At 38.2% G+C, this 26,822-nt stretch overlaps 2 protein-coding genes across 2 annotated transcripts; both read left to right on the top strand.

Moving 5' to 3' along the window:
* The first annotated feature begins 3,079 nt into the window (after window positions 1-3,079).
* LOC122029970 (protein SOSEKI 5-like) lies at window positions 3,080-4,630 on the top strand. Its single transcript, XM_042589113.1, has 3 exons — window positions 3,080-3,440; window positions 3,507-3,576; window positions 3,660-4,630. The coding sequence occupies exons 1-3, from the start codon at window positions 3,251-3,253 to the stop codon at window positions 4,369-4,371; spliced, it is 972 nt and encodes a 323-aa protein (XP_042445047.1). The 5' UTR covers window positions 3,080-3,250; the 3' UTR covers window positions 4,372-4,630.
* A 418-nt stretch (window positions 4,631-5,048) lies between these two features.
* Window positions 5,049-10,521, top strand: LOC122030184 (very-long-chain enoyl-CoA reductase-like). Its single transcript, XM_042589354.1, has 4 exons — window positions 5,049-5,230; window positions 5,492-5,531; window positions 9,355-10,109; window positions 10,253-10,521. Exons 1-4 carry the CDS (start codon window positions 5,162-5,164, stop codon window positions 10,319-10,321), a joined length of 933 nt encoding a protein of 310 aa, XP_042445288.1. The 5' UTR covers window positions 5,049-5,161; the 3' UTR covers window positions 10,322-10,521.
* The last annotated feature ends 16,301 nt before the right edge of the window (window positions 10,522-26,822 follow it).

Below are 26,822 nucleotides of genomic sequence, written 5' to 3' on the forward strand. Positions count from 1 at the left end.
ATGATCCGGAGTGGGAAGGAGATCAACCAAGTGACGCACGAGCCTTGCCTCTACTTGTATCCACGCTAAGCTATCTTCGAGACGACTTCAATAAGTCCAAGTCGTGTCTCTGCTTCGGTATTAGCCGAAGGTGGGAGACGGTTCGATTCGAGAGAGCGATCACAATCTGATTTATACCCGAGAACAATTGCAACCAAATGGTACAAATCAACCGACAAGCAACTATCACAAAGTTGCTGTCTGGCGATGACAAAGTCGCTGCTGATGGCTTTAGTTGACGGTAAGAGTGTCCAGGGTCAACAGGTAACCATCGAGAGGAAGCAGATGGGTGACGTTGAAGTTGGCCAACGACACAATGGCGGTGACGCACACACAGCAGCAATTTGTTGCTGTTCGTGCTGGACGGCAGTTGCCCGGTGGGCGTCGGACATTTGTCGGGCAGAGCCGCTCACAAAGGCGATGGAAGCTCCCCAGAGCAGCAGCAAGTGTTGCTCGTCCGCGTGCGACGACGGGCAACAAAAAGGCAAAGCCTTTTGCTGTTTGGACCACGCCTGTGACTTCAGCTGACATCAGTATAGCTGTTGGTTGTTGTCGGAACTTGCCAGAGGGGTTGGGCACACATGAGACGAGAAGCCGAAGCTTCTCATGTTATTGGATTTGGATCAGATCCAAATCTGTATCCTTTAACCAATAATTCATACCAATAGCCTTTTGTTTGGTTCAAGACCAAACCTTCTTGCTTCAAAACCAAACTTCTTTTAATTAAAGAACCAAACCAATTTAGTTCATTAATTAAACTAAAGATAGTCCAACTCATTTTCAAAAGATGTGACCTATTCGCGCTTCTGTTGTGTCACTCTAATTCCATATTTGCTCTTCGTCTAGTCCAACTAGACTTAATCTTTTTCGATATGAGAATCCAATTCTCAAACTCATTTTATGTCTCTTAGATAAACTCGTAGTGCATGTGACCTTATAGGTTCCCGATTATGTTAGCCGCCCATAATTAACTAATAATTATGGAGTGATCATGAGTGATACCTGGTAGTACATCATGAGCCCCAATTAATCGGGAAATCATAGGTTGATCTCGGAACCATTTCCAAACCTTTCAACAGCTACAGTAAGTCATGTCATGTTCCCTTCACTCATCTTATACCCACTTGATTCAGGACATGGTTTATATGTCAGTCCCCACTATACTGACTACGTTACACCTAGTCCAAGTAATACTTCCTCATTTTATGGATTTAAATTACTCGGACATGTGTCTAAGAGTCTCGTACTCTTAACATGTGATGCTTTGGCTAAAGACTTTGAGTAACAATCCTAACGAGTGGTCATAGGGTATATGTCTTCTCACAAGGAGCGATGAGTCCTCTGTGGGCTATCTAAACACCTTCGGGTACTTCGACTTATACCCAATCATCTTGGGTCCACACTTCAATGAGATGCTTAAGATGTCAAAGTATAAGCCTCCATGACTAAGGTGATTTGTATACCTCAAGTAAGGAAACTTGCACTTGAGCTGCAGTTAGAGCTTCATCGACATATCTATATATGTAAAGAAACATATGAAATCTTACAGTAGGTCACTCCAATGAACTAGTTATCATAACTAGCATCCACGTTTAACTCTTAACATCCCAATGTCTCCAGCCTGTGAGAAAACAACTGCTTGGCTTAACTAAAGAGTATAACCTGTGTTAGTCTATCAGAATCGATGATGTCTGAACTCATCAATTCATCGACTTAGGAATATTCCAATACATTCATAATTACATATGTAGAGATACTCAAAAGTTGCGATTCAATCGCAAGTTCTCTCATGTTATGAATTGTATCACGGATATTCAGTACATGAGTTTAAGATCCAATCATACACATAGAGAATGTGCACTCAAATAGTGAATGTATATATTTATCAAATAAATAGTAAAATTATAATAACATTGTTTTAGGACATCTCTCAAAATCCAACATAAGCTGGGAGTCGTGCCCCGGAGAAGTGATGGGTGGAGCCTTGAGGTTCGGCTGACGCTGGGACCGACTAGGAGTAGGCTGGGAGCCTGTCCAGGCGAAGTGATGGGCGGAACCTTGGCTCCAACCGATACTAGGGCTAAACGGGAGTAGATTGAAAGTTGTGCCCAAGAGAAGTAACGGGCGGAACCCTGGGAGTCGGAGCGGCCCTGGAACAGACTGAAAATAGATTGTGAGCTGTGCCCATGAGAAGTGATGGGCGGAGCTTTGAGGGTCCGACCGGTACTAGGGCCGACCAGAAGTAGAATGTGAGTTGTTCTTAGGTGAAGATGGGTGGAGTTTTGGGAGTCCGACTGGCACTGGGGTCGACTGGGAGTAGACTAAGAGTCGTGCCTAGGAGAAGTAATGGGCGGAGCCTTGAGATTTTGGCCGGTTTTGAAGTCGATCGGGAATAGATTAAGACTCGTGCTTAAGAGAAGTGATGATCACTATACGCCGTATCAGCCCCATTTTCCCATCGGGATAATGACATATTCTTTCCATTTTGCGGCGAATCGCGTAACACGCTCTTAGCAAAAGGACACGGCCAGCTCACTGAGTTTGATGACTCGTCCAGCTCGCGAGCTCCCATTTCTGGATTAAGATCACATTGTGGCCACCTTCAACACCAATTTGTCTGTTACCTGGAGACAGAACAAATGACGGGTCTCCTCCCACATGATGGATGTGACCTAATGATGCCTTGGTCTATATTTCACTTGACTCTCCAGTTCCTTCTTGTTGTACGCATCAGCACTTACCATCTCTCAAATTGTTCTTGTTTGTCTTTGGTGTTAGAGCAGCGTGATACTTGCACCTCTTCTTGGAATTTGACACCTTCTTATAAGGATTATATGTCCAGTTCCAAGTCTAATAAACTCAAAATCTCACTTTATTATGGAGCACAACAAACAAGTTCTTCAGGACATGACACCTGAGTTGAGCATTAGTCCAATGAGTGGACCAATGGTACAGATACTTGTGGCGCCATCTTCGTTTTGAAATCACACCCAACTTTTTCTGTGTCACTGCAGCTTGGGGAGCAGGAAAAGCTGCATGGAGGTTGATAACTTATTGCCAAGGGTTGACTTCGTGCTTGTTCCTCTTTTCTTCTTCCTTTTCAAAGTCCTTTTTATTTCAGTTCTATACCTGACTTCATTTCAGTAAATGCCACTCTTCAATTCCTAGCTTCCTTATAGAAAACCTTCTTAAACCTTGGGACGATTGAGCCATGGCAATTGCTTCCAGAGGGAGAGCTGAGCTTACTTCGAAGACGAGCGCAGAGAGTACAAAGGTGTGGACAGAGCCGAGGCCGAGACCAAAGGCTCAAGTGGTTTACTACGTCTCAAGGAATGGCAACCTCGACCAACCTCATTTCATAGAGGTTCCTTTCTCCTCTGCGGAAGGGCTCTACCTCAGAGGTAATGGGTAATGTAAAACATCATCAAAATTTCTTGTAAGCATTTCATCGAGCGATTTGTTTGCAGATGTCATCAGCCGTCTCCATGTTCTCAGAGGCCGGGGCATGGCCGACATGTACTCCTGGTCTTGCAAAAGGTAAGAACACTGGAGAAGGATCAACTGATCTCGATGATTGTTTTTTTTGTTCCCCCTCAATGCTTCGTTTTGTTGCATATCAGGAAGTACAGAAATGGCTATGTGTGGCATGACCTGTTGGGAGATGATTTCATCCACCCTGTTCATCGTAATGAGTACGTGCTCAAAGGAACACATATCCTGCACTTCTACTCCTCTTCCTCCGCTTCCATGCAAAGCTCCGCCTCTTCCTCCGTCGGCTCCGGGAAGTCTTTGGAGACCCGGAAACGCGTGCAAGGTGACACCTTTCCCTCTTCCACCATCAATTCGAGTGACGCGTCCACCCAGACGGACGAGCACAGGAGTCATCGCAGGCGATCTGATCCGACCGAGGAGAACCAAGACGAGAAGCCAAAGACACTGACGATGGTAGAGAACCCCGCCTCCGAGCTCAGCCGAGAGGAGATATCGTCGCCGAGCCCCGAGACGCTGGAAGCGCTGATCAAGGCGGATGGCTGCCGGATCGTGACAGCGGAATCAGAGGAAAAGGAGAGGGTGGAAGGAGGCTGCTTAAGCGGAAGAGTGAAGGCCACGGCGGCGCTGATGCATCTGATCTCGTGCGGCTCGACCTCGGCGAAGGCGAGCGGTTTGTCGTCGTTGCCGCAGTGCAAGGAACGTACGGTCGGACCGATCGGAGTCCACGGCCCACTTTCCGAGCTTGCGGGCAATGAGATCGGAGGAGGTGTACTTCAACAGGAGGTTGGTAGAGAGCAATATGACGCCGGCAGCGGGAATTCATCGACCTGCCAAGCTTGAACTGAAGGGAGAGAGCCCGGCGGGAAGGTGTTAGGTCGATGGAGATTTGCCACTTCCCGTACTGATACTGGGACAGATTGACGGGAGCCTTGGACGCCTTTTACCACTCAATTGAACTGAGGAGAGAAAAATAGAACTGAATTATATATTTTATTTTTATTGGTTAAATTGAAGGGTTTTTTTTTTCATTTATTTTAACGAAAAGAATGGTAGTAAAAAGATGTACGTATTATTAATCTTTAAAATAATAATTAATATATAAGGGAGATGTTTTTTTTTCGATTTTATTAAGATTCGAATTCTAGATTTTATGATGATAATATTTTATGCGCTAATTATTAGACCATCACAAGGAACATTTTAACTAAAAGAATATAATTATAATCGATCAGAAATTTAAATGGTCTGTGCTCCCCAAACCTACGAGTAGCTATGGTGTCGACAACATTAATAAGAAAAAATATTTTCCGAAAAATATTTATCAATTGTTTTGCATTTTTGTTTTTCATTAAATTTGGTTAGTTCGATTCTCCGACTCCCAACCATATGCATTACCTCCCAATCAATAGACAAGACTTGCGAGACCAACGATGAACGGCGGACGTAGGAGGAGCTCGCCGATCCAACGGATCCAGTAGATCTCAAGGCGTAACTTCTTTATTTTCCCCATTCGGCCAACGTTGTCGGATCTGAGTCGAAATAGTTCGGTATAGATATTAGATGCTACAGATGGGCTGTCGTCCTCGTTTGTGATCTGCTCTTGCTTTGCCACGTTCAGAGGTAGAGAAGGATGAAGGTGAACCTTGTGTCTCGCAATGGGAGGGAGGTCGTCAAGGGTGGGATTGAACTTACCGATGAGGTATTTCTCGCTTTCTCTCGGTCTGATAAGGGGATTTCATTTTTTTTTTTAATGATTTGTCGGAGGGATTTGTCCAAAAACCCTCGAAAAGCTCATTATCGAGGTATTTCTTTGTCACAAATTTCGGTGGTTTGTATTTCTAGTTTGTTACTCTTTATGGTTCGATGTACTTACTAGAAGTTTTCGGATTTGATTTTTCTTTCTGATAGATTTGTTCATCGATACAAGTTTAAAGTTTTGTTCCTTGGCGTGCGTTTTCAGGCTACTGTGAGCGATTTACAGGAAGCTATACATGCTCGAAGTAAGTTACTTCAGGCCTTTAATTTTTTTTCCTCATGTTCATGTTCGTAGAGAACCCGCTACATCCACACGCCAGTGAGCACAAGCACACAGCTAAAGTGAAATGGTTATACTTAGACATGCTCACTCCTTTGCAGCAATATTGAGTAGAATGGCTAGAAGACAATACCTAAAATTTTATGCTTACAAACTTGGTACTTTGGCATCACTTGAGCTGCGTATCATTCATATCTTTTTTGTTAATTTTTGTGGTGTAGTAGTAATTTGACATTGTGCCTATGTACTGAACAATAGTAAATGGTCTTGGTTAATCTTCAATATTTGTGATTGATTGTAGGTATGTGGCTTAAAAATATGTAGATGAAGTGATTTATGATCTCAAATCTAATAGTTTCAAGATTATAATAGTGACACATCAGTATATTTCATATTTTTCTGATATATTTATAAAATTAGGTTTTAATGTCTTAGTTTACTATGGAAAAGGTTATTTTAAATTTTGACTAAATTTCCTTTGTTATCATTTGATTTCTTGAATGAAAAAAATTGGTATTTATGCATATGCTTTGTTAGAGCCTGCACATATATTCTGCTAACTTATCTATACTTAGGAAACAAAATGATGAAAAGGTTGGATAAAGAAAATCTATATATTTGCAATGAAATTCATTACTAATAGCAACTTTGACTAAGTTCAAAGCGAAGAATCTAGGGACAAATATTTTGGAGGTATGCTTTTGAGTATGCATAAGTTGTGCTTCGGATTTACTTGATAGGCGAACAAGGGAGAAGACCATTTACCTATTATCAAAAATAAAAATAAAATTTGATGAATCTAATATTTGTTAAATTGTTCACTCACTCACTACCTCACTCACTCACTGCAAAAGGTATTAGGAAGATCTCAACTTATACTTTTCTATGTTGAATACCCTCCCTCACATGATCAACCCCTCTCTGCCAGCATAGTCCCAACCCATCACATGGAATTACTTAGTTGGAATGCATTGTCTTTAGTTAATGTACTGACAGGATTTTAATATTATGGTCCAAGATACAATGCTAAATTCGATTAAGTGACTATTTATCCCCAAGCATGAGTCCAATGTTTAATTTTATATACCCAAAAGAAATTTGCAATCTTTTCATAAAAGAAGGTAATAAATTAATACTTCACAAGGAGTGTAAATGATTTTTTTTTTCTGAATCTTTCATGAAATCATTCATTGAGAAATGACCATTATACAAATGAATCACTTAAGAATCTTGTTAGGAACAACCCAGAATCTAGTGCCACAAGTGAGGTATTTGAGAAGAGACCACTAATCTTCTTGGAAGAGGGGTTAAAGAATAATAGGGAATAAATGATGCAAATTTGTTTGCGATTAAACTTTGTTGATTTCCATTATTTTTGTAGACATTGCATATGTAGCTAAATCCTTTAAAGTTGGTCCACAAGACTCGACTGATGCTATATAAGCTTAATGGAATTATAATAAACTAGAAATTGTAATTAAGATTAATCTAATTGACTATCAACGTAGAGGTTCACTTGATCACTATTGTGACAAAGGACAAAACAATTTTCCTATATCACTTTGTCAAAATGTCACAGGTTACTTGTCCAGAAAAGCTATTATACAAATAAATTTATGTAGAAATGCAAGTAAAAAGAGATGAACAAGGGAGATTACTAGGATTTTCTTATTATTGGTTCAACTCAGATTCTCAAAGGAACTCAGAAGTAGAGGAATTAGAAATTACATTGACATTATAATATGATTTTATATAAAGCTTGACAGCTAGAAAATTTGATCTTAAATAGACATGATTCATTTGAGTTTTTTTTATAAAATTATTATTTACACTATCCACATGTATAGAATGATGCATACTGGAGTTATCTTAAAGTAGGTTAGCATATGTATATGTACCACTGTCGTTTTCTTTTCTCAAGTAATTTAAGATGAATCTGAGAACTGATGCACTCTGAAGATCCTGACCTGTTTTCTTGCCTCTGTACGTTCTTTCAGCTATGTTTAATCACCAACAATAGGTGTTGTGCAATTTAACACAGTTTGACAACATGCTAAGGGATAGATCAGAAAGTGCAATTGGGGGGGGTGGAATATATCGTTAAAAACTTCTTTTCTTTTTAACAAAGCTAAACAGAGATGCAATGGAAATAATAAACACTCGGTTTACTTGGTTCACAGTCCAGCAACTGCTATTCCAAGGCTCACGATCCCTTGGATCGTTTCCGAATGAGTAATCCACTAAAGTTCTCTCCGAAAAGCTTTCGGAGAAGGAAGAAAGCTCGTACAAGATGTGAGTAAGATGTAACACACTGCTATCGCCTTAAATAAATGCAAGTAATAGATTATATCGACAACGTAAAGTAGAATGTAGGCGTAGGTTGTCGGAGAGTCTCTCCACGATTTGAGCAGCAGGAGAAAAGGTATCGAAGTAAGCCTTGGACCCCGAGACTTCTTTTATAGGCTTCATCCGATCGACTGGAAAACTGAACCCTTCCGGTCAATTGAACTTCTATTAGGCGACTCGCCCCGCTTCTTTCCTTGTTTGCTCCGGTCTGATCTAATTGATCTCGCAAAATTCTCTTTTCCGGTTGACTGAACCTGTTTAGGTGATTGGACCCTAGGAGTTTCCTTTACTATTCGATCCGATCATATCCATTCTATACTTTCCATATTTGTTACTGAACCTCTTTATTTTTTAAATTTGATCACAATCTGGCTGTGCTTATCTACCTGGATCGGTCAACCGAACCACCATGTTCGGTCAATCAAACCCTTGGTCAACCTAGTTTTATGTTTTTTGCAAAACAAAGTTAGTACAACAAGAATAATAAAAGTAGTCTTGCAAAATAGAGTTACAAATAATATGATTATACATGAGTTAATCTTGATAGTTAGGACTGTTTGATCTCGATTTAAGACACTTCTGTTAGTTTTTGTCAGTCGAATCAACACCTAAGGTTGTCCCAACTGGGACACGTCTTCACTACCTTCCAGAATGAAAGGTCTCTTCAGGACTTATCTTACTTACCTGCTAAATATTTGATCTAATTGACATGTTTGAACTTCTTTTGCTCATCAATGGTCGATCAACCTGATTTACTAAGACTTTTTTGCAACACTGAATTAGCACAATAGATACAAATAGTAAAAGTAAAATTACGTTAGCAATATTTATAAAACACTGGTCTAATCGATTGTGCGGTCACACTTGCTTAGAGTTCACTTTTCTAAGACTTCTCACTACTTAAGGTTCACTCCCTTAGGATTTTCCTCTTGCTTGTAGTTCACTCCTCCATGACTTCTTACTTGCCTAAGTCAACTTTGACCTATGAGAACTCTCTTGCCTAGACAACTGTCAGAACTTCTACCTTTGCCTAGGTTAATCTTGATCTGTTAGGACTTCTATCTTTGCAGACATCTGGTCAATCTGGACCTGATTTGACTTTTCTATTGTCAAGCATCCGATCAACCTTGATCTGCTTGAACTTTTCCCTTTGCCTAGGTCAGTCTTGACCTGTGACTTCTAATTAACTTGGTCGACTATATCTTATTAAACATATAATCAAACAAACATCAAAACCTTAAAGGTCGCATCAACATGAACTTCCTCTAGTACAGTTACGGTCATAATCAACATACATGCATTGTTTGTTACATTAGAGTTTTTTTATAATATTTAATATTGTTAGTTCTATTCAATTTCTTCTGTCAAGATATGCAAGTCTTCTTAAGATTTCGAAGTACATCACTAACAATAATGTCCCATATGATTCCTCTTAATTGCAGTTAAAAAATATTATCCTTCAAGACAACGCCTTACCCTTCCCCTGCAAGCTGGAAGTAAAGGAAAACCAGTGGTGCTTATCCCAAAGAAAAAATTAGCAGACTATTGCGATGGCAATGCGAACAACCTAACTGTTGTTTTCAAGGATTTAGGTGTTCAAGTTTCTTACAGCACTCTTTTCTTCTGGGAGTATTTGGGTCCTTTAGTTATCTATCCAGTTTTCTACTACTTTCCAGTGTACAAGTACTTCGGTTATGAGGGTGAACGTACTATTTACCCAGTCCAGACATATGCGTTGTACTATTGGTGCTTCCATTATTTCAAGCGTATTCTGGAGACTTTCTTTGTTCATAGATTCAGCCATGCAACTTCACCTCTCTCCAATGTATTCAGAAACTGTGCCTATTACTGGACTTTCGGAGCATACATTGCTTACCATGTGAATCACCCACTGTATACACCTGTTGGTGATTTTCAAATAAAGATTGGATTCACATTTGGGTTGATTTGCCAGCTCGCAAACTTCTACTGCCATCTCATCTTGAGGAACCTCAGGAGCCCTGATGGTAATGGTGGTTACCAGATTCCTCGTGGGTTTTTGTTCAACATAGTGACTTGTGCAAACTACACCACAGAGATCTATCAATGGCTTGGTTTCAATATGGCTACTCAAACAATACCAGGTTGTGTGTTCCTTGTAGTGGCTACTCTCATTATGACTAACTGGGCCCTTACAAAGCACCGGCGACTCAAGAAGGTAAACTAACACCATTCTCTATTGAGTGCAATTACTTTATATGCTTGGTTTCTGAAATTTAAATCCAGTTACTATATGTCTTGCATGGTCCGATGCAAATTACATCACTGTTATGTCTGTCTCTGATCTACTTTTTGTTGCAGTTGTTTGATGGAAAAGAGGGGAGACCTAGGTATCCACGACGATGGGTGATACTCCCTCCGTTCATGTAAGCTGCAGCAATTTCTGGGTGTATGCTTCTCGGATTTGAATATTCAAGTATAATCGTTTTGTAGAAATATCAAAGCGCTTATGGAATGTAAGAAGTCGTTGGCCCACTGGGTTACGTACATGATATGTACACCTGAAATTTCTTCTTTCATTGTACGTTCAACTTTAGTTCTGTTCTATGGATTTTCTCGTCTTTTGTGCATGGGAGACCTTCGTAAAGATGTTTGCTCACTTTGTCTTGCCATCACTATGTTTTTGATAGAGCTTATATTTACTTGGTCGTTTCCTACTGATGGGTTAAGATACAGGCGCGAAGCTTGTAAAGCCACAACATCGTTTGTATTGCAAATGCTACATAACTGAAAACAAATTAGATACGAAATGTCTAGGAACGATTGCAACAGAGTAATAAAAAGATATTTTGTAGAATTTAGTGATAGGCATACTGAAGCTGTGCCATCATTTAGTAACTGTAAAAGAAAACTTGATGATAATAAGCACATATTCATATAATAGTGATACTACTCTATACATTGATATCATATTCTTTCCTCCATTAGTTGACGCGGTTGGTTTATATAAGGGTATTGTTATCAATAGTCCTAGGGTCGATTATCAATATGTGCGGAATACTTCATTAATTGTCTCAACCCCTCTTTACATGTGCTGCTGTTGCTATATGTGTTAGAGTGTATACTAAATGTTAGAGTGCATATTAAAAGCCTAGTTTTTGTAAATATTTATTTTGAAATAAAGAATCACATCGGTCAAAAATGTCTACATTTATATGCTAAGTGTAGTTGTTCATTTAATTTATATTGTAAATAACATGGTGTGTGGTGTCACACACAGAAGATCATGTTATTGGTTCTTTATAAATTATAAACAGTAGCTCACGACTAAGATGGAAAGGAACAAACCATTGGAATAGTTGTAGAGTAATTAGGTATTAGTTTATCTCGACTAATATATTACACTAGTACACTTTGAGTGTATTGAGCAGGACCATTTAAGGTAAGTTCTTTTTGTACTGACTTAATAAAAGAACAAGACCTTAGTTATTATGGAAGTGTGTGTTCTTAATCCTAATATAATAACAAACACATATATTTAGTATTCATTTCTTTAACTTATCAAAAGGTGAGATTTAGCTCGATAAATCAATAGGCCCGATAAGTTGGGAAATGATATTACTTATAGTGTGTGTTGTTGATTATAGAAGGAAATTGTGTCCTAGTAATATAGGTTGATAATGTCCCCAATAGGAGCTCATAAGGATTGTCATGTTAAACCCTACAGGTGGACTTAGTCCGACATGACGATAAGGTTGAGTGGTACTACTCTTGGACTAAGATATTAATTAAAATGAGTTGTCAGTAACTCAATTAATTAGTGGACATACGATATCTTAAATACAGGGAGATTAACACACTCATGATAAGAAGAAGCCCATAATGTAATTTGGGATTGGTGCGGTAATGCAATAATAACTCTCTAGTGGAATGAGTTATTATTGATGAACTTGAGTTGTGTGTTCGAGACGAACACGGGATACTCGAGCTCGTCGAGAGGGCAAAACCAATTTCTCCTCTAGGTCTCTGTCGTAGCCTCAATAGAGCCTCAAATCCACTCATGAAAAGTCCATCTTGGTGTCCAAGAGGGGGTCGACTCATGGCTTGGTGACCAAGCCATGGGGTCGGCCACTTCCTTCTCAAAGGGGCCGACCACCATAATTCAAATTAGGAGGGGTGTTTTGAATTTTTAAAATCTTCTCTTTGTAAATATCTACAAGTTTTAAGAGAGATTTTAAAATTATAAAACTTTCCTTATTTGAATTAGGCCACATGGTTTAAAAGAAAATTTTAAAAGTTTTAAAACTTTCCTTTTTTAATCATCCTCATGGTTTTTTAAAAAGAGAGTTTTAAATTTAAAACTTTCCTTTTTTGTAACCATGTTAAAAAAGGAAATTTTAGAAGAGATGTTTTAAATTTTAAAACTTGGTTTTAATTTTTAGAACTTTCCTTTTTTTAAATATCCACATGAGGAAATTAAAAGAGAGCTTGTAAAATTTTATAAGAGTTTTCCTTCTTTGCTTATAAAATTTTTACAAGAAATATTTTTTCTTCTTTTAAAGGGCCAACCACCCTTGCTTGGTGCCCAAGCAAGGGGTCGGCCAATCGACCAATCAATTAAGAGGAGAAAAAAGGAATTAAAAAGGAGGAAAGGAAAAACAAGAGAAAGATTTTAATTTTTTGTAAAAATCTTTCCTTATTTGCCTTGGGCAAGTATTATAAAAGAAGGGGAGGAGAGGCCTCATGATACATCAATTCTTATTTCTCTTGTTGGTGCTCTATCTTGTGGTCGGCCCTCTCCCCTTTTCCTTTCCCCTTGCTCTTTTTTATTCCTTGGTGGTGGTGGTGGCCAAATTTTAAAGGAGGAAGAAGCCTTTTGGGTGGTGTTCATCTTGGAGGATCGTCGCCCACACGACGTCCAAGAGGAGGCGAGGAATACGGCAGAAGATCTCGAGGTTATTAGCATAGAAAGAAAAGGTATAACTAGCAATTATTTTTCGCATCATGTTAGTTTTTCTTTGTATGAATTTTAAACACAAGACACATATGATTCTAGAGTTTCGAATTTGTGATTCGAGTTTGTGTTTTTTTGTTTTTCGAATTTGTGATTCGATTGCTCTTTTTGGTTAAACCTAGAGTTATAAAAGGAAATTAAATATTAGATTTCCTTAAAAGGCTTTGTCTAGGCAGTGGTGGATGATCTCATACCCAAGAAGGACAAGTGTCTCGCCATGCAGTCCTGGAAGCCAATTTTGGAAATTCATATTTAATTGAATTTATAACATAGGTGGATTTGGATCAATAGTGTTAAGTTCCGCTTGCGATTCAAGTCTAAACCATTAAGAACAGATAAGTTAAATTTGGAATCAATAATGTTAAGTTCCGTTTGCGATTCCTAATTTAATTTCTAAAGAACACAATAGGTTGTTTAGGAAAGGTTCGACACTTGTACAAAATTTTTGTACAGTGAAACCGGTACGATCTTCCTAGGACCAACCAACACTAAAAGCCTAGCTTTTTGTATAAAACATTCATTTAGAAATAAAGAATCACATTGGTCAATTGTCTATATTTATGCTAAGTGTAGTTGTTCAATTAATTTATATTGTAGATAACATGGTGTGTGGTGTCACACACAGAAAATAATATTATCAATTCCTTATAAATCATAAACAGTAGCTCACGACTGAGATGAAAAGGAACAAACCATTGGAATAGTCGTAGTGTAATTAGGTATTAGTTTATCTTGACTGATAAATTACACTAGTACACTCTGAGTGTATTGAGCAGGACCATTTAAGGTAAGTTCTTTTTATACTGACTTAATAAAAGAACAAGACATTAGTTATTATGAAAGTGTGTGCTCTTAATCCTAATATAATAACAAGCACATATATTTAGTATTTATTTCTTTGACTTATCAAAAGGTGAGATTTAGCTCGATAAATCAATAGACCCAATAAGTTGGGAAATGATATTACTTATAGTGTGTGTTATTGATTATAGAAGGAAACTGTGTTATAATAATTTAGGTTGATAATGTCCCCAAGAGGAGCTCATAATGATTGTCATGTTAAACCTGTTGGAACCCCAAGGTTGTTTTGGTGTGATCAACAAGTTAAGTTAGGTCCTATGTTGTTCTAACCTTGTGTCTAAGTGTGCAGGAGCTTAGGAACACAGGTAGTCGAGCGGAAGACGCAGCTAGCGAGAAGGACGGCAGTCCAAGGGACGAGGTGCTGCGAAAGAGTACACCGGCGGACGAGAAGGAAGCGTGCGGTGGTTCCGAGGGATGAAAACCGGAGTGGAAGATTGCTTGGGGAGCAAGAGATGCAGCTAGCGAGAAGGACGACACGTGGTGCATCCGAGGGACGAAGACTGCGGATGAGTACGCCGGCAGACGAGAAGGAAACACGCAACGATTCCGAGGGACGAGAAGCCGGAGGGAAGCCCGCTCGAGAAGACCGGAAGTTGGGTTCGGGTGAGCCCTTTTCCGGATGGCAGAGATCACCCAACAGAGGCGAAAAAAAGTCAACCGGAGTTGACTTAGGGTCTGGGGTGCCCGGAACTGTCCGGGGCGCCCAGAACAGCCCGGGGCGCCCGGAATGGCTCCGGGAGCCCGGACCATGAAAATCGACCAGATTGCGTCAGACGCGATCTAACGTTGGGGATAAAGTTTTACCCCCCCCCCCCCCCCCCCCAGGGCGCCCGGAACCCCTTCGGGGCACCCCGACCAAGGCTATAAATATAGCCTTGGTCCAGAAGCTTTTGAACGAACTCCAGTAATTCATTTCCAACGCTTGTATGCTTTAGAGTTGTATTTAAGCTTCTATTTTCTACGCTTCAACGTTGTAAGAGGCTTCTCCGCCTGAAGGAGTATTCTAGTGCGCTTAACCTTCCTTGGATTAACAACCACATCGGTTGTAACCAAGTAAATCTTGTGCCTCGTCTTTTTAATGTTTTATTTATCTTCTTTGTTTATTTTACAAGTGTTAGCTTAAAGAGTTCGAGGAAGGGTTGTTCGTTCGTTTTTGATTTTGCAGGATATCCAACAATCCCCCTTCCAACCGGCCGCAACGGTCCTACAAGTGGTATCAGAGCCGAGACGCCTCATAAGGACTAACCGTCGTCTTAAGCAACAAAATGATGGCCGGAGCTAGCCACTACCCACCTGCATTCGAGGGGAAGTTTTCCGTCTGGAAACAAGAAATGGAGGTATACCTTAATTCAGATTTTGGTATTTCTTTAATAATAAAAATTTGGATATGAAGAACCGAAAAACGCGTACGGAGAAGAAATCGATAAACGTCTCTGGACTCACAAGCAACGTGAGGAGTTTATGGTAAACGCGCGAGCTAAATTTCACATTCTAACCGTAATACCAAAAGAAGATCTCGACAAAATCGGAGAATACAAGAACGCAAAAGAACTTTGGTAAAAGTTCTTGAAGATCTACGAAGAACCAGCTGAAGCCGAATCCGACTCCTTGATGTACACCGAGCCGCCGACAGAACAGTCCGAGAATGAGGAAACTGCCTAGATAGTCGATCTCCATCCCGAGGACACAGAAAGCTCATCCTAGGTGAGCCTCAATAAAAGGGAGAGATATTGGAAGAAAGCAACTCAACAGGGGGAGAATCAACCGCTGACAAGGTAAGTCAGGTATGGTCTCCACCTTCTGAGCAATTGGATAAATTTATTGAAAAGTTGCTTGGAAATTTTTGCGATTTAAAAATCGAATCATTGAAAAAAAATTTTGGTTTATCAATAACTTTGAAAGAATTCTGCAAGGTAAAAGTGTTGCCAAAAGATTGTTGTGAATTACAAAATATTTTGATAAAAGAATTTTGCAAGTTAGAAATTTTGTCGAAAGACTTTTGTAAATTGCAAAACATTTTTTCGAAAGAATCGAAAACTTTCTTCGAATATTTTTTCGAATTACAAATTACTTTCTCGAAAGAGTTTTGCGAATTAAAAACTAAAAAATCATTAAATAATAATGAGTTGAAAGAATTTCGAACAATAGCTTGTCGATTAAAGATTCTCGACAAACTAATAATAGAAATTTACATGATACAATTTTCTGCATGTTTAATACTGTCTGCTTTAAATCTGAAAAATTATGATCTAAAAAATAATGAAAGATTAAAATGAAAATTTAGATATGTGGCAATAACTTGAGAATGAATTCTGCTTAAATAAAAAAAATTATATATATATATATAAATCAAAAGTTATTTTTTGCCTTAATTTTTTTAAATAATTCTTACAAAATTTAGAAATTTCTCAAATTTTGAAAAATTATTTAACTTAGAAATTTTCCCGGATATTTTGAGATTGCTTTTTGTGAAAATTATTGCAAAATTTTCAAAGTTCTCAAAACTTTCTAAATGTTCTTAATGACTTAGAAATTTTTATTGTCTTAGAAAATTTTTCTTGACTTAAAAATATTTTCTAAATGTCAACCCTTAGATTTTTCTTGCAACCCCAATTTTTTATGTGATCAAAAGGGGAGAAGAAAAAATATAAGTCTAGGGAGAGGTAGAAAATTAAAAAATTTGAAATTTAATGTTTCTATCTTGAAATTTAATGTTTTTATCTTGTTGCACGATAGTGCAAAATAAACTGTTTAATTTTCATATCTATTATTGACCCCTAGCTTAACTTGTGTTGATCACATCAAAAAGGGGGAGATTGTTGGAATCCCAAGGTTGTTTTGGTGTGATCAACAAGTTAAGTTAGGTCCTATGTTGTTCTAACTTTGTGTCTAAGTGTGCAGGAGCTTAGGAACACAGGTAGTCGAGCGGAAGACGCAGCTAGCGAGAAGGACGGCAGTCCGAGGGACGAGGTGCTGCAGAAGAGTACACCGGCGGACGAGAAGGAAGCGTGCGGTGGTTCCGAGGGACGAAAGCCAGAGCGGAAGATTGCTCGAGGAGCAAGAGACGTAGCTAGCGAGAAGGACGACATGCGGTGCGTTTGAGGGACGAAGACTGCGGATGAGTACGCCGGCGGACGAGAAGGAAACACGCAACGATTTCGAGGGACGAGAAGCAAGAGGGAAGCCCGCTCAAGAAGACCGGAAGTTGGGTTCGGGTGAGCTCTTTTCCGGATGGCAGAGATCACCCAACCGAGGCGAAAAAAAGTCAACCGGAGTTGACTTAGGGCCCGGGGCGCCTGGACCAGCCCGGAGCGCTCGGAACAGCCTGGGGCACCCGGAACAGCCTGGGGCGCCCGGAATGGCTCCGAGCGCCCGGACCTTGAAAATCGACCAAATCACGTCAAACGCGATCTGAACGTTGGAGATAAAGTTTTATCCCCCCTCCCCCAGGGCACCCAGACCAAGGCTATAATATAGTCTTGGTCCAGAAGCTTTTGAACGAACTCCAATAATTCATTTCCAACGCTTGTATGCTTTAGAGTTGTATTTAAGCTTCTGTTTTCTGCGCTTCAACGTTGTAAGAGGCTTCTCCGCCTGAAGGAGTATTCTAGTGCGCTTAACCTTCCTTGGATTAACAACCACATCGGTTGTAACCAAGTAAATCTTGTGCCTCATCTTTTTAATGTTTTATTTATCTGCTTTGTTTATTTTACAAGTGTTAGCTTAAAGAGTTCGAGGAAGGGTTGTTCGTTCGTTTTTGATTTTGTAGGATATCCAACAACCCCCCTTCCAGCCGGCCGTAACGATCCTACAAAACCCTGTAGATGGATTTAGTCTGACATGACAATAAAGTTGAGTGGTACTACTCTTGGACTAAGATATTAATTAAAGTGAGTTGTCAGTAACTCAATTAATTAGTGGGCATCCGACATCTTAAACACAGGGAGATTAACACACTCATGATAAGAAGGAGCCTAAAATATAATTTGGGATTGGTGCGGTAGTTTAATAATAATTCTTTAGTGGAATGAATTATTATTGATGAAATTAAGTTGGGTGTTCGGGGCGAACACAGGAAGCTTAATTTCATCGGGAGACCAAAACCAATTCCTCCTCTCGATCCCTATCGTAGCCTCTTGTATATAGAGAATTATACCCACCACATACCCACTTCTTACCCACCTTTATACCCATCCTAATGGGGGTCGGCCAAGCAAGCTTGGAACCCAAGCTTGGGCCAACCAAGTAAATAGGATGAGTTAAATTGTGTGGCCGACCCTAGCTTGAACCCAAGCTTGGTGTGGCCGACCACATCATATTAAAAGGATTTTTATTTTGTTTAAAAGCTTTCCTTATGTGGAAGCAATGGTTTAAAAGAAGAGTTTAAAAATTAAATTTTTTATTTTATAATTTTCTACAAAAGATTAAGAGAAAGATTAGATATCTTTCCTTATTTATAGATTGAAAGAAAATTTTAATTTTTAAAGAAAACTTTCCTTTTTAGAAATTATCCACATGTTTCAATAAGAGAGATTTTAATTTATAAAATTTCCTTTTATAACCAACCATGAAGGGAAAAAATTATTAGAGAAATTTTTATTAAAAATTTCCGGAAACAAATTAGGAAGTTTTAATTCTTGTTAAAACTTTCCTTGTTTGGAATTATGAGGTGGTCGGCCATATTGTTTTAATAAAAGGAAATTGGTTTTAATCAATTAAAATTTTCTTTTTCATGGCAAAGAAATAAGGAAGATTTTATTTAAATTTTCCTTATTTGTCAAGACCAAGGATTATAAAAGAGGGGGTAGGGGTGTCTTCATGAGAGATAACTCTATTCTATTCTCCTCCTCTTTTCCTTGGTGTGGCCAGCCCTTCTTATTCTCCCTTCTCCTTTTTCTTTCTTCTCCTTGGCCGAAGCTCTTCATCCTTGGGAGCTTGGAAGGTGGTCGGATCTTGCTTGGAGAAGAAGGAGAGAAAGAAGGTTTTGTTTCTATCATCCCTTGGAGCTTGGTGGTGGTGGCCGAACCTCACACTCTTGGAGTTTTTTGTGGTGGCCGAAACTAGCTTGGAGAAGAAGGAGCTTGGGTGGTTCTCATCTCGGTAGATCATTGCCCACACAACGTCTGAGATAAGAAGAGGAATACGGTAGAAGATCAAGAGGTCGTTGCATACAAAGAAAGGTATAACTAGTAATTATTTTCCGCATCGTATTAGTTTTTCTTTGTAAAAATTCCAAACACAAGAGGCATATAATTCTAGGTTTCGAATTTGTGATTCGAGTTTGTATTTTTTTTATTTTTCGAATTTGTGATTCGATTATTCCTTTTGATTAAACCTAGAGTTATATAAGGAAATTAAATATTAGGTTTCATTGAAATGCTTTGTCTAGGAAGTGGTGATTTCTCCCATATCCAAGAAGGGCTAGTGCTTCGCCATGTTTAACCTGGAAGCCGATTTCTGAAATTAATATTTAATTGAATTTATAACATAGGTGGATTTGGATCAATAATATTAAGCATCGTTTGCGATCCAAGTCTAAACCATTAAGAACAGATAAGTTAAATTTGGAATCAATAATGTTAAGTTCCGTTTGCGATTCCGAATTTAAAAGGGCACACAATAGGTTGTTAGGAAAGGTTCAACACTTGTACAAAATTTTTGTGCAGGGGAACCGGTACGATCTTCCTAGGACCAACCAACAATTGGTATCAGAGCTAGGGTTTGCCTCTGTGTGTTTGGTTTTCAATTTAATTATGCACATGTCATACATAATTTAGGCAGGATAATAGTAGGATATGCTAACTTTGTGGTTGAAGGCTCCAACTATTATGTCTCATAGATATTGTGTGTGATTGAACCCTTGGACATGTTAAGGACATTTTATTGTGTGTGCATGATTGTATTTAACTAATACAGCAGGAGCTGTATTAGCCCTAGGATTTTATATTTATGTTCGATCTAGACTTGATGTACATTCCCTTGTGGAATATAGGATCGATGTATGTAAAATTTTATTTTTTCTATCACGGATCGTATCCTTGCAAGGCGTGGTGCTATTGAAGGACCATAGGCGTAGCAGAAAAGGAAGCTCGATGGACCCGACGGCATGAACCCTAGGATTGGCAGCACACGGAGGACAGTGATGGAAGAAGCCATAATAGTTAGAAAATTAATTTCCATATTTATTGTTGTATTGATTGTAATGTGTGTGTGCATGTGATGTTTGCTTGCATAGTTAAAATTCTCACCTTAAATAACTAAGTGGGAGAGCGATTAGTAGATAAATTCCAAAGTGATGTGATAAACTTACGTGTTGGCTCTGAGTGCCTCCCTCCCCCATCGGACGAGTTTGTTTGCAGATCACTAGATCAAATTTCCTTTATGGATAGTTATAGGAAATTAATTAAGAGCGTGTGATCTTCCCCATCGGAAGGGACATAATCTTATTTAATGGACTAACTATCAAGTAATGGTATACACTTAGGCACATTTAATAGTATCCTCCCCATCGGAGTCACTGCTATTATTTGTGTGACCAAAGGAAAACTAACTATTAATTTGTCATAAAGATAGGTTGACAAGATAATAAAATTAAACCCCCTCTTACAAATGTGTGATTTTGTATACGTCCACACTATCGTGGCATACAAAATTCACGGTGTATGAGGTAATTTTATTTGTCAAGTTGACAAGAAAATAAAATTAATGGGAAAACCCCCTCTTATAAATGTTTGGTTTTGTATACGTCCACACTATCGTGGCATACAAAATTCATGGTGTTTGAGGTAATTTTATTTGTCATAAAAAGAGATTGACAAGATAATTAATGGGTAAAACCCTCCTCTTACAAATGTTTGAATTTGTATACGTCCACACTATCGTGGCATGTAAAATTCATGGTGTTTGAGGTGTTTGTGAATTTAAATGATATTGTTTTGAGGAATTAATATTATTTTAAATTCAAAGTTTTGACCAAATATTTGATCAAAGAAAGACCAACTATTAATCTTATTTGTCATAAAGTTAGGTTGACAAGATAATAAAATTAATGGATAAATCACTGGGATTTTGAGGTGTTGGTCTTGACCAAATATTTTTGGGATTCTTAAGATTTCAAATGTTTGTCAATCCCCTAGCTGTTATACTATAGAATAGACTTAGTAGTCCCAATAATGATTGGAAACAAAACTTGGATACTAAGGTGGATTGTCCTCTCAGAACTGAGAACAATAAAGGTATATCTCATTCTCTAGTAGTTGAAACATGTTTAGTGGTGTTATCTACCAACACCTGGTGTGTAGATACGGGAGCCACTGATCATGTCTACAACTCTTTACAGGGGTTCCAGGAAACCCGACGACTATTTGAAGGAGAGATAACTGTCTACATGGGCAATGCTACTAAGGTGGCGGATGTTGCAGTGGGAGACGTCTACTTATCTTTTGATAGGAATAGAAGTTTGGTTTTAAGAAATTGTCTTTATGTACCCAGTTTCAGAAAGAATTTAATTTCAATTTCTAAACTGTATTTGGATGGATATTCTGTTTCTTTTAATAACAATGTGGTTATAAAGAGAAATAGGGTTATTATCTGTTCTGGTTCATTGGTTGGCAATTTATATACTTTAATCCAATTTCATTCACAAAGCAACAGATGGAAATTAATAACACATCTTCTAATTCTAATAAGAGAAAGGAACCTTCGGAGATGAACCAAACATATCTTTGGCATTTAAGACTTGGTCATATTAACTTAAGTAGGATTTAAAGGCTTATAGTTGATGGACTCTTGGGTTCATTAGTGGTGGAAAACTTTCCAACCTGTTAATCTTGCTTGGAAGGTAAAATGACCAAGAGACCTTTTAAGACAAGGGGTATAGAGCCAAAGATATGTTAGAACTGGTTCATTCTGATTTGTGTGGTCCTATGTCTATCCAGGCAAGAGGTGGTTTCGAATACTTTGTCTCCTTTATAGACGATTATTCGAGATGCGGATACATTTACTTGATGCGCCGCAAGTCTGAATGCTTTGATAAGTTCAAAGAGTACAATGCTGATGTGGAGAAACGTCATGGTAAAAGTATCAAGACACTACGGTCTGATCGTGGTGGCGAATACCTCTTAGGAGAGTTTAGGAATTACTTATCAGAGGTCGGGATTCAATCCCAATTGACTGCACCTGGTACACCCCAACAAAATAGTGTAGTAGAACGAAGGAATAGGACTCTTATAGAAATAGTTAGATCAATGATGAGTTATTCAGAATTACTAAATTCGTTTTGAGGATATACTCTGGAAACGAAAGTGAACATAACACCTTCTAAGTCAGAACCCTCTACTCCCATAGAATTGTAGAATGGGTGTAAGCTTAGTCTGAAGCATATTCGGATTTGGGGTAGTCCAGCACATGTGCTGCAGGGAGACACTGATAAGTTGGGATTATGAACAGGAGTTCACTTGTTTATGGGTTATCCTAGAGAAATGAAAGAAAGTTTTATAGTCTTAAAAAATCAGAAGGTCATTGTTAGCATCAATGCTCGATTTTTAGAGGAGAACTATGTAATGAACCACAATCCCATGAGTAAAATTATTCTTAAAGAAACAATAAAGGACACGTCTAATCTAGTACCAACTGTACAAGATGAGATACCACAAGAAACTGCAACACGTGTCACAAATGATGCATAATTACAGATAGTGCTTCGTCGTAGTGGGAGAGTTGTTAGGCAACCTAAAAGATTCATATTTTGGGAGAGTCTTTGGACTTGATCCCTGGTGAACATGAACCTGATCCCCAAACATATGACAAAGCGCTCCAAGATAAAGATGCAGCATCTTGGCAAAGAGCAATAATACAGAATTAGAATATATGTATACTAATAAAGTCTGGGAGCTTGTAGAATCACCAAATAGTGTAAAAGTCATTAGGTCTACAATAGAAAAAGAGGGACAGACGGGAAGGTGGAAACTTTCAAAGCAAGGCTTGTTGAAAAAGGGAAACCTTTTACCGGTAGTCATGCTTAAGTCTATCCGGATTCTTTTATCTATTGTTGCTCATATGGATTATGAGATTTGGCAAGTGGATGTCAAGACAACTTTCCTTAATGGAAGTCTTGAAAAAAGCATCTATATAAAGCTACCAGAGGGATTCATTGAAAAGGGCAAAGAGCATCTTGTATGAAAGATCAATCGATCTATTTATGGACTGAAGAAAGCTTCAAGGTCTTGGAACATCCGGTTTAATAAAGTAATCCAGACCTATGGATTTATTCATTCTCCGGATGAGTCTTGTGTATATAAGAAGTGTGATGGAAACGTGGTGGTATTTCTTGTACTATACGTAGATGACATTTTTAATAGTTGGAAACAATATCAAAGTGTTGTCGGAAGTAAGGGTATGGTTGTCCAAGCAATTCAATATAAAGGACTTGGGAGAATGTGCACATATTCTCGGGATCAAAGTAATAAGGGATCGCAAGAAAAGAATATTGTGCTTATCCCAATCTTCATATATCGATACGATCCTAGCTCGTTTTAGCATGCAAGACTCCAAGAAAGGTTATCTACCTTTTAGACATGGAGTAACTTTATCTAAAGAGATGTCTCCGAAGACATCAAAAGAGATAGAAGAAATGAAGACAGTTCCTTATGCTTCGGCTGTCAGAAGCCTAATGTATGCAATGCTATGTATGAGATTGGATATCTGTTTTGCCGTAGGTATGGTTAGCAGATATCAAAGTAACCCTGGACTGGGACACTGGACTGCCATAAAGCATATATTAAAGTACCTGAGAAGGACTAGAGATTATATGCTAGTTTTCAAGGCAGATCCCTGTGGGTTACACAAATTTTGACTTCCAATCAGATAGGGACAATAGTAAGTCAACCTCGGGGTTTTGTGTTTACTTTAGGAAGTGAAGTCATAACAATGGAGGAGTGTTAAGCATAGATGCTTTTCGGACTCCGCCATGGTAGCTGAGTATGTGGCAGCCTTTGAGGCATCCATAGAAGATGAATGGCTCAGTAGCTTCATGATGGACTTAGATGTGATTCCTGGCTTGCCCAAAATTATTTGGTGCAGTAGCAAACTCAAAGGAACCACGAGCCCATAAGGCAAGTAAACACAATAGAGCGCAAGTACCACCCATTACGAGACATCGTATAATGAGGAAAAGTTGTTGCCACCTAAATTGCATCAGATCATAACCTGAGAGATCCTTTCACTAAGGTCTTTAAGGCAAGAGCTTTTGATGGACATGTTGAAGGTTTGGGAATCAGATGAATGGCAAGGTATATGACAGCATAGTCTTTTAGTATAAGTGGGAGATTGTTAGAGTGTATACTAAAAGCCTAGTTTTTTGTATAAATATTCATTTAGAAATAAAGAATCACATTGGTCAATTGTCTACATTTATGCTAAGTATAATTGTTCAATTAATTTATATTGTAGATAACATGGTGTGTGGTGTCACACACAGAAGATAATGTTATCAATTCCTTATAAATCATAAACAGTAGCTCACGACTGAGATGGAAAGGAACAAACCATTAGAATAGTCGTAGTGTAATTAGGTATTAGTTTATCTTGACTAATAAATTACACTAGTACACTCTGAGTGTATTGAGCAGGACCATTTAAAGTAAGTTCTTTTTATACTGACTTAATAAAAGAACAAGACTTTAGTTATTATGGAAGTGTGTGCTCTTAATCCTAATATAATAACAAGCACATATACTTAGTATTTATTTCTTTAACTTATCAAAGGGTGAGATTTAACTCGATAAATCAATAGGCCCGATAAGTTGGGAAATGATATTACTTATAGTGTGTGTTGTTGATTATAGAAGGAAGCTGTGTCCTAGTAATCTAGGTTGATAATGTCCCCAAGAGAAGCTCATAAGGATTGTCATGTTAAACCCTGCAGGTGAACTTAGTCCAACACGACAATAAAATTGAGTGGTACTACTCTTGGACTAAGATATTAATTAAAGTGAGTTGTCAGTAACTCAATTAATTAGTAGACATCTGACATCTTAAACACAGGGAGATTAACACACTCATGATAAGAAGGAGCCCAAAATGTAATTTGGGATTGGTGCGGTAGTTCAATAATAATTCTTTAGTAGAATGAATTATTATTGATGAAATTAAGTTGGGTGTTCGGGGCGAACACGGGAAGCTTAATTTCATCGGGAGACCAAAACCAATTCCTCCTCTCGGTCCCTATTGTAGCCTCTTGTATATATAGAATTATACCTACCACATACCCACTTCTTACTCATACCTATCCTAATGGGAGCCGGCCAAGCAAGCTTGGAACCCAAGCTTGGGCCAGCCAAGTAAATAGGATGAGTTAAGTTGTGTGGCCAGCCCTAGCTTGAACCCAAGCTTGGTGTGGCCGGCCACATCATATTAAAAGGATTTTTATTTTGTTTAAAATCTTTCCTTATATGGAAGCAATGATTTAAAATAAGAGTTTAAAAATTAAATATTTTCTTTTATAATTTTCTACAAAAGATTAAGAGAAAGATTAGATATCTTTCCTTATTTGTAGATTGAAAGGAGATTTTAATTTTTAAAGAAAACTTTCCTTTTTAGAAATTATCCACATGTTTCAATAAGAGAGATTTTAATTTATAAAATTTCCTTTTATAACTAACCATGAAGGGAAAAAATTATTAGAGAAATTTTTATTAAAAATTTTTGGAAACAAATTAGGAAGTTTTAATTCTTGTTAAAACTTTCCTTGTTTGGAATTATGAGGTGGCCGACTATATTGTTTTAATAAAAGGAAATTGGTTTTAATCAATTAAAATTTTCTTTTTCATGGCAAAGAAATAAGGAAGATTCTATTTAAATTTTCCTTATTTGTCAAGACCAAGGATTATAAAAGAGGGGGTAGGGGTGTCTTCATGAGAGATAACTCTATTCTATTCTCCTCCTCTTTTCCTTGGTGTGGCCGGCCCTTCTTATTCTCCCTTCTCCTTTTTCTTTCTTCTCCTTGGCCGAAGCTCTTCATCCTTGGGAGCTTGGAAGGTGGTCGGATCTTGCTTGGAGAAGAAGGAGAGAAAGAAGGTTTTGTTTCTATCATCCCTTGGAGCTTGGTGGTGGTGGCCGAACCTCACACTCTTGGAGTTTTTTGTGGTGGCCGAAACTAGCTTGGAGAAGAAGGAGCTTGGGTGGTTCTCATCTCGGTAGATCATTGCCCACACAACGTCTGAGATAAGAAGAGGAATACGGTAGAAGATCAAGAGGTCGTTGCATACAAAGAAAGGTATAACTAGTAATTATTTTCCGCATCGTATTAGTTTTTCTTTGTAAAAATTCCAAACACAAGAGGCATATAATTCTAGGTTTCGAATTTGTGATTCGAGTTTGTGTTTTTTTTTTTATTTTTTGAACTTGTGATTCGATTGTTCCTTTTGGTTAAACCTAGAGTTATATAAGGAAATTAAATATTAGATTTCATTGAAAGACTTTGTCTAGGAAGTGGTGGTTGCTCCCATATCCAAGAAGGCCTAGTGCCTCGCCATGTTTAACTTGGAAGCCGATTTCTGAAATTAATATTTAATTAAATTTATAACATAGGTGAATTTGGATTAATAATGTTAAGCATCGTTTGCGATCCAAGTCTAAACTATTAAGAACAGATAAGTTAAATTTGGAATCAATAATGTTAAGTTCCGTTTGCGATTCCTAATTTAAAAGAACACAATAGGTTGTTAGGAAAGGTTCGACACTTGTACAAAATTTTTGTACAGGGGAACCGATACGATCTTCCTAGGACCAACCAACAGGATAACCCCTCGTGATTTACATTCCTTCCAGACAGTGGGAGACCACCCTGGAGGGGTTACTAAAATGATAGTTTCACCTTTTGCTGCCAATTGATGTCATATCCTCTATTTACATAGTCGATTAAGAAACTACAAATTACAAGATTGAAGAACAACTCAGAAGATGTGTGTTGCATCTATTTTTTTTTTGGATGCAAGGTAAATATGATATCATTGGGAAAAAGCATACAGGCCAATGATACGATTGGTTCCAATCACG

Source organism: Zingiber officinale, chromosome 10B (assembly GCF_018446385.1).
Source record: "Zingiber officinale cultivar Zhangliang chromosome 10B, Zo_v1.1, whole genome shotgun sequence".
NCBI classification, from domain to species: Eukaryota; Viridiplantae; Streptophyta; class Magnoliopsida; order Zingiberales; family Zingiberaceae; genus Zingiber; species Zingiber officinale.

What these genes read in the sequence shown, in the direction of transcription:
- LOC122029970 (XM_042589113.1), top strand. Translation starts at nt 3,251, where the DNA reads ATGGCAATTGCTTCCAGAGGGAGAGCTGAGCTTACTTCGAAGACGAGC. An exon ending in GGAAGGGCTCTACCTCAGAG is followed by an intron (nt 3,441 to 3,506) that starts GTAATGGGTAAT and finishes ATTTGTTTGCAG; the next exon opens with ATGTCATCAGCCGTCTCCAT. An exon ending in TACTCCTGGTCTTGCAAAAG is followed by an intron (nt 3,577 to 3,659) that starts GTAAGAACACTG and finishes GTTGCATATCAG; the next exon opens with GAAGTACAGAAATGGCTATG.
- LOC122030184 (XM_042589354.1), top strand. Translation starts at nt 5,162, where the DNA reads ATGAAGGTGAACCTTGTGTCTCGCAATGGGAGGGAGGTCGTCAAGGGT. An exon ending in GGATTGAACTTACCGATGAG is followed by an intron (nt 5,231 to 5,491) that starts GTATTTCTCGCT and finishes GTGCGTTTTCAG; the next exon opens with GCTACTGTGAGCGATTTACA. An exon ending in AGCACCGGCGACTCAAGAAG is followed by an intron (nt 10,110 to 10,252) that starts GTAAACTAACAC and finishes TTTTTGTTGCAG; the next exon opens with TTGTTTGATGGAAAAGAGGG.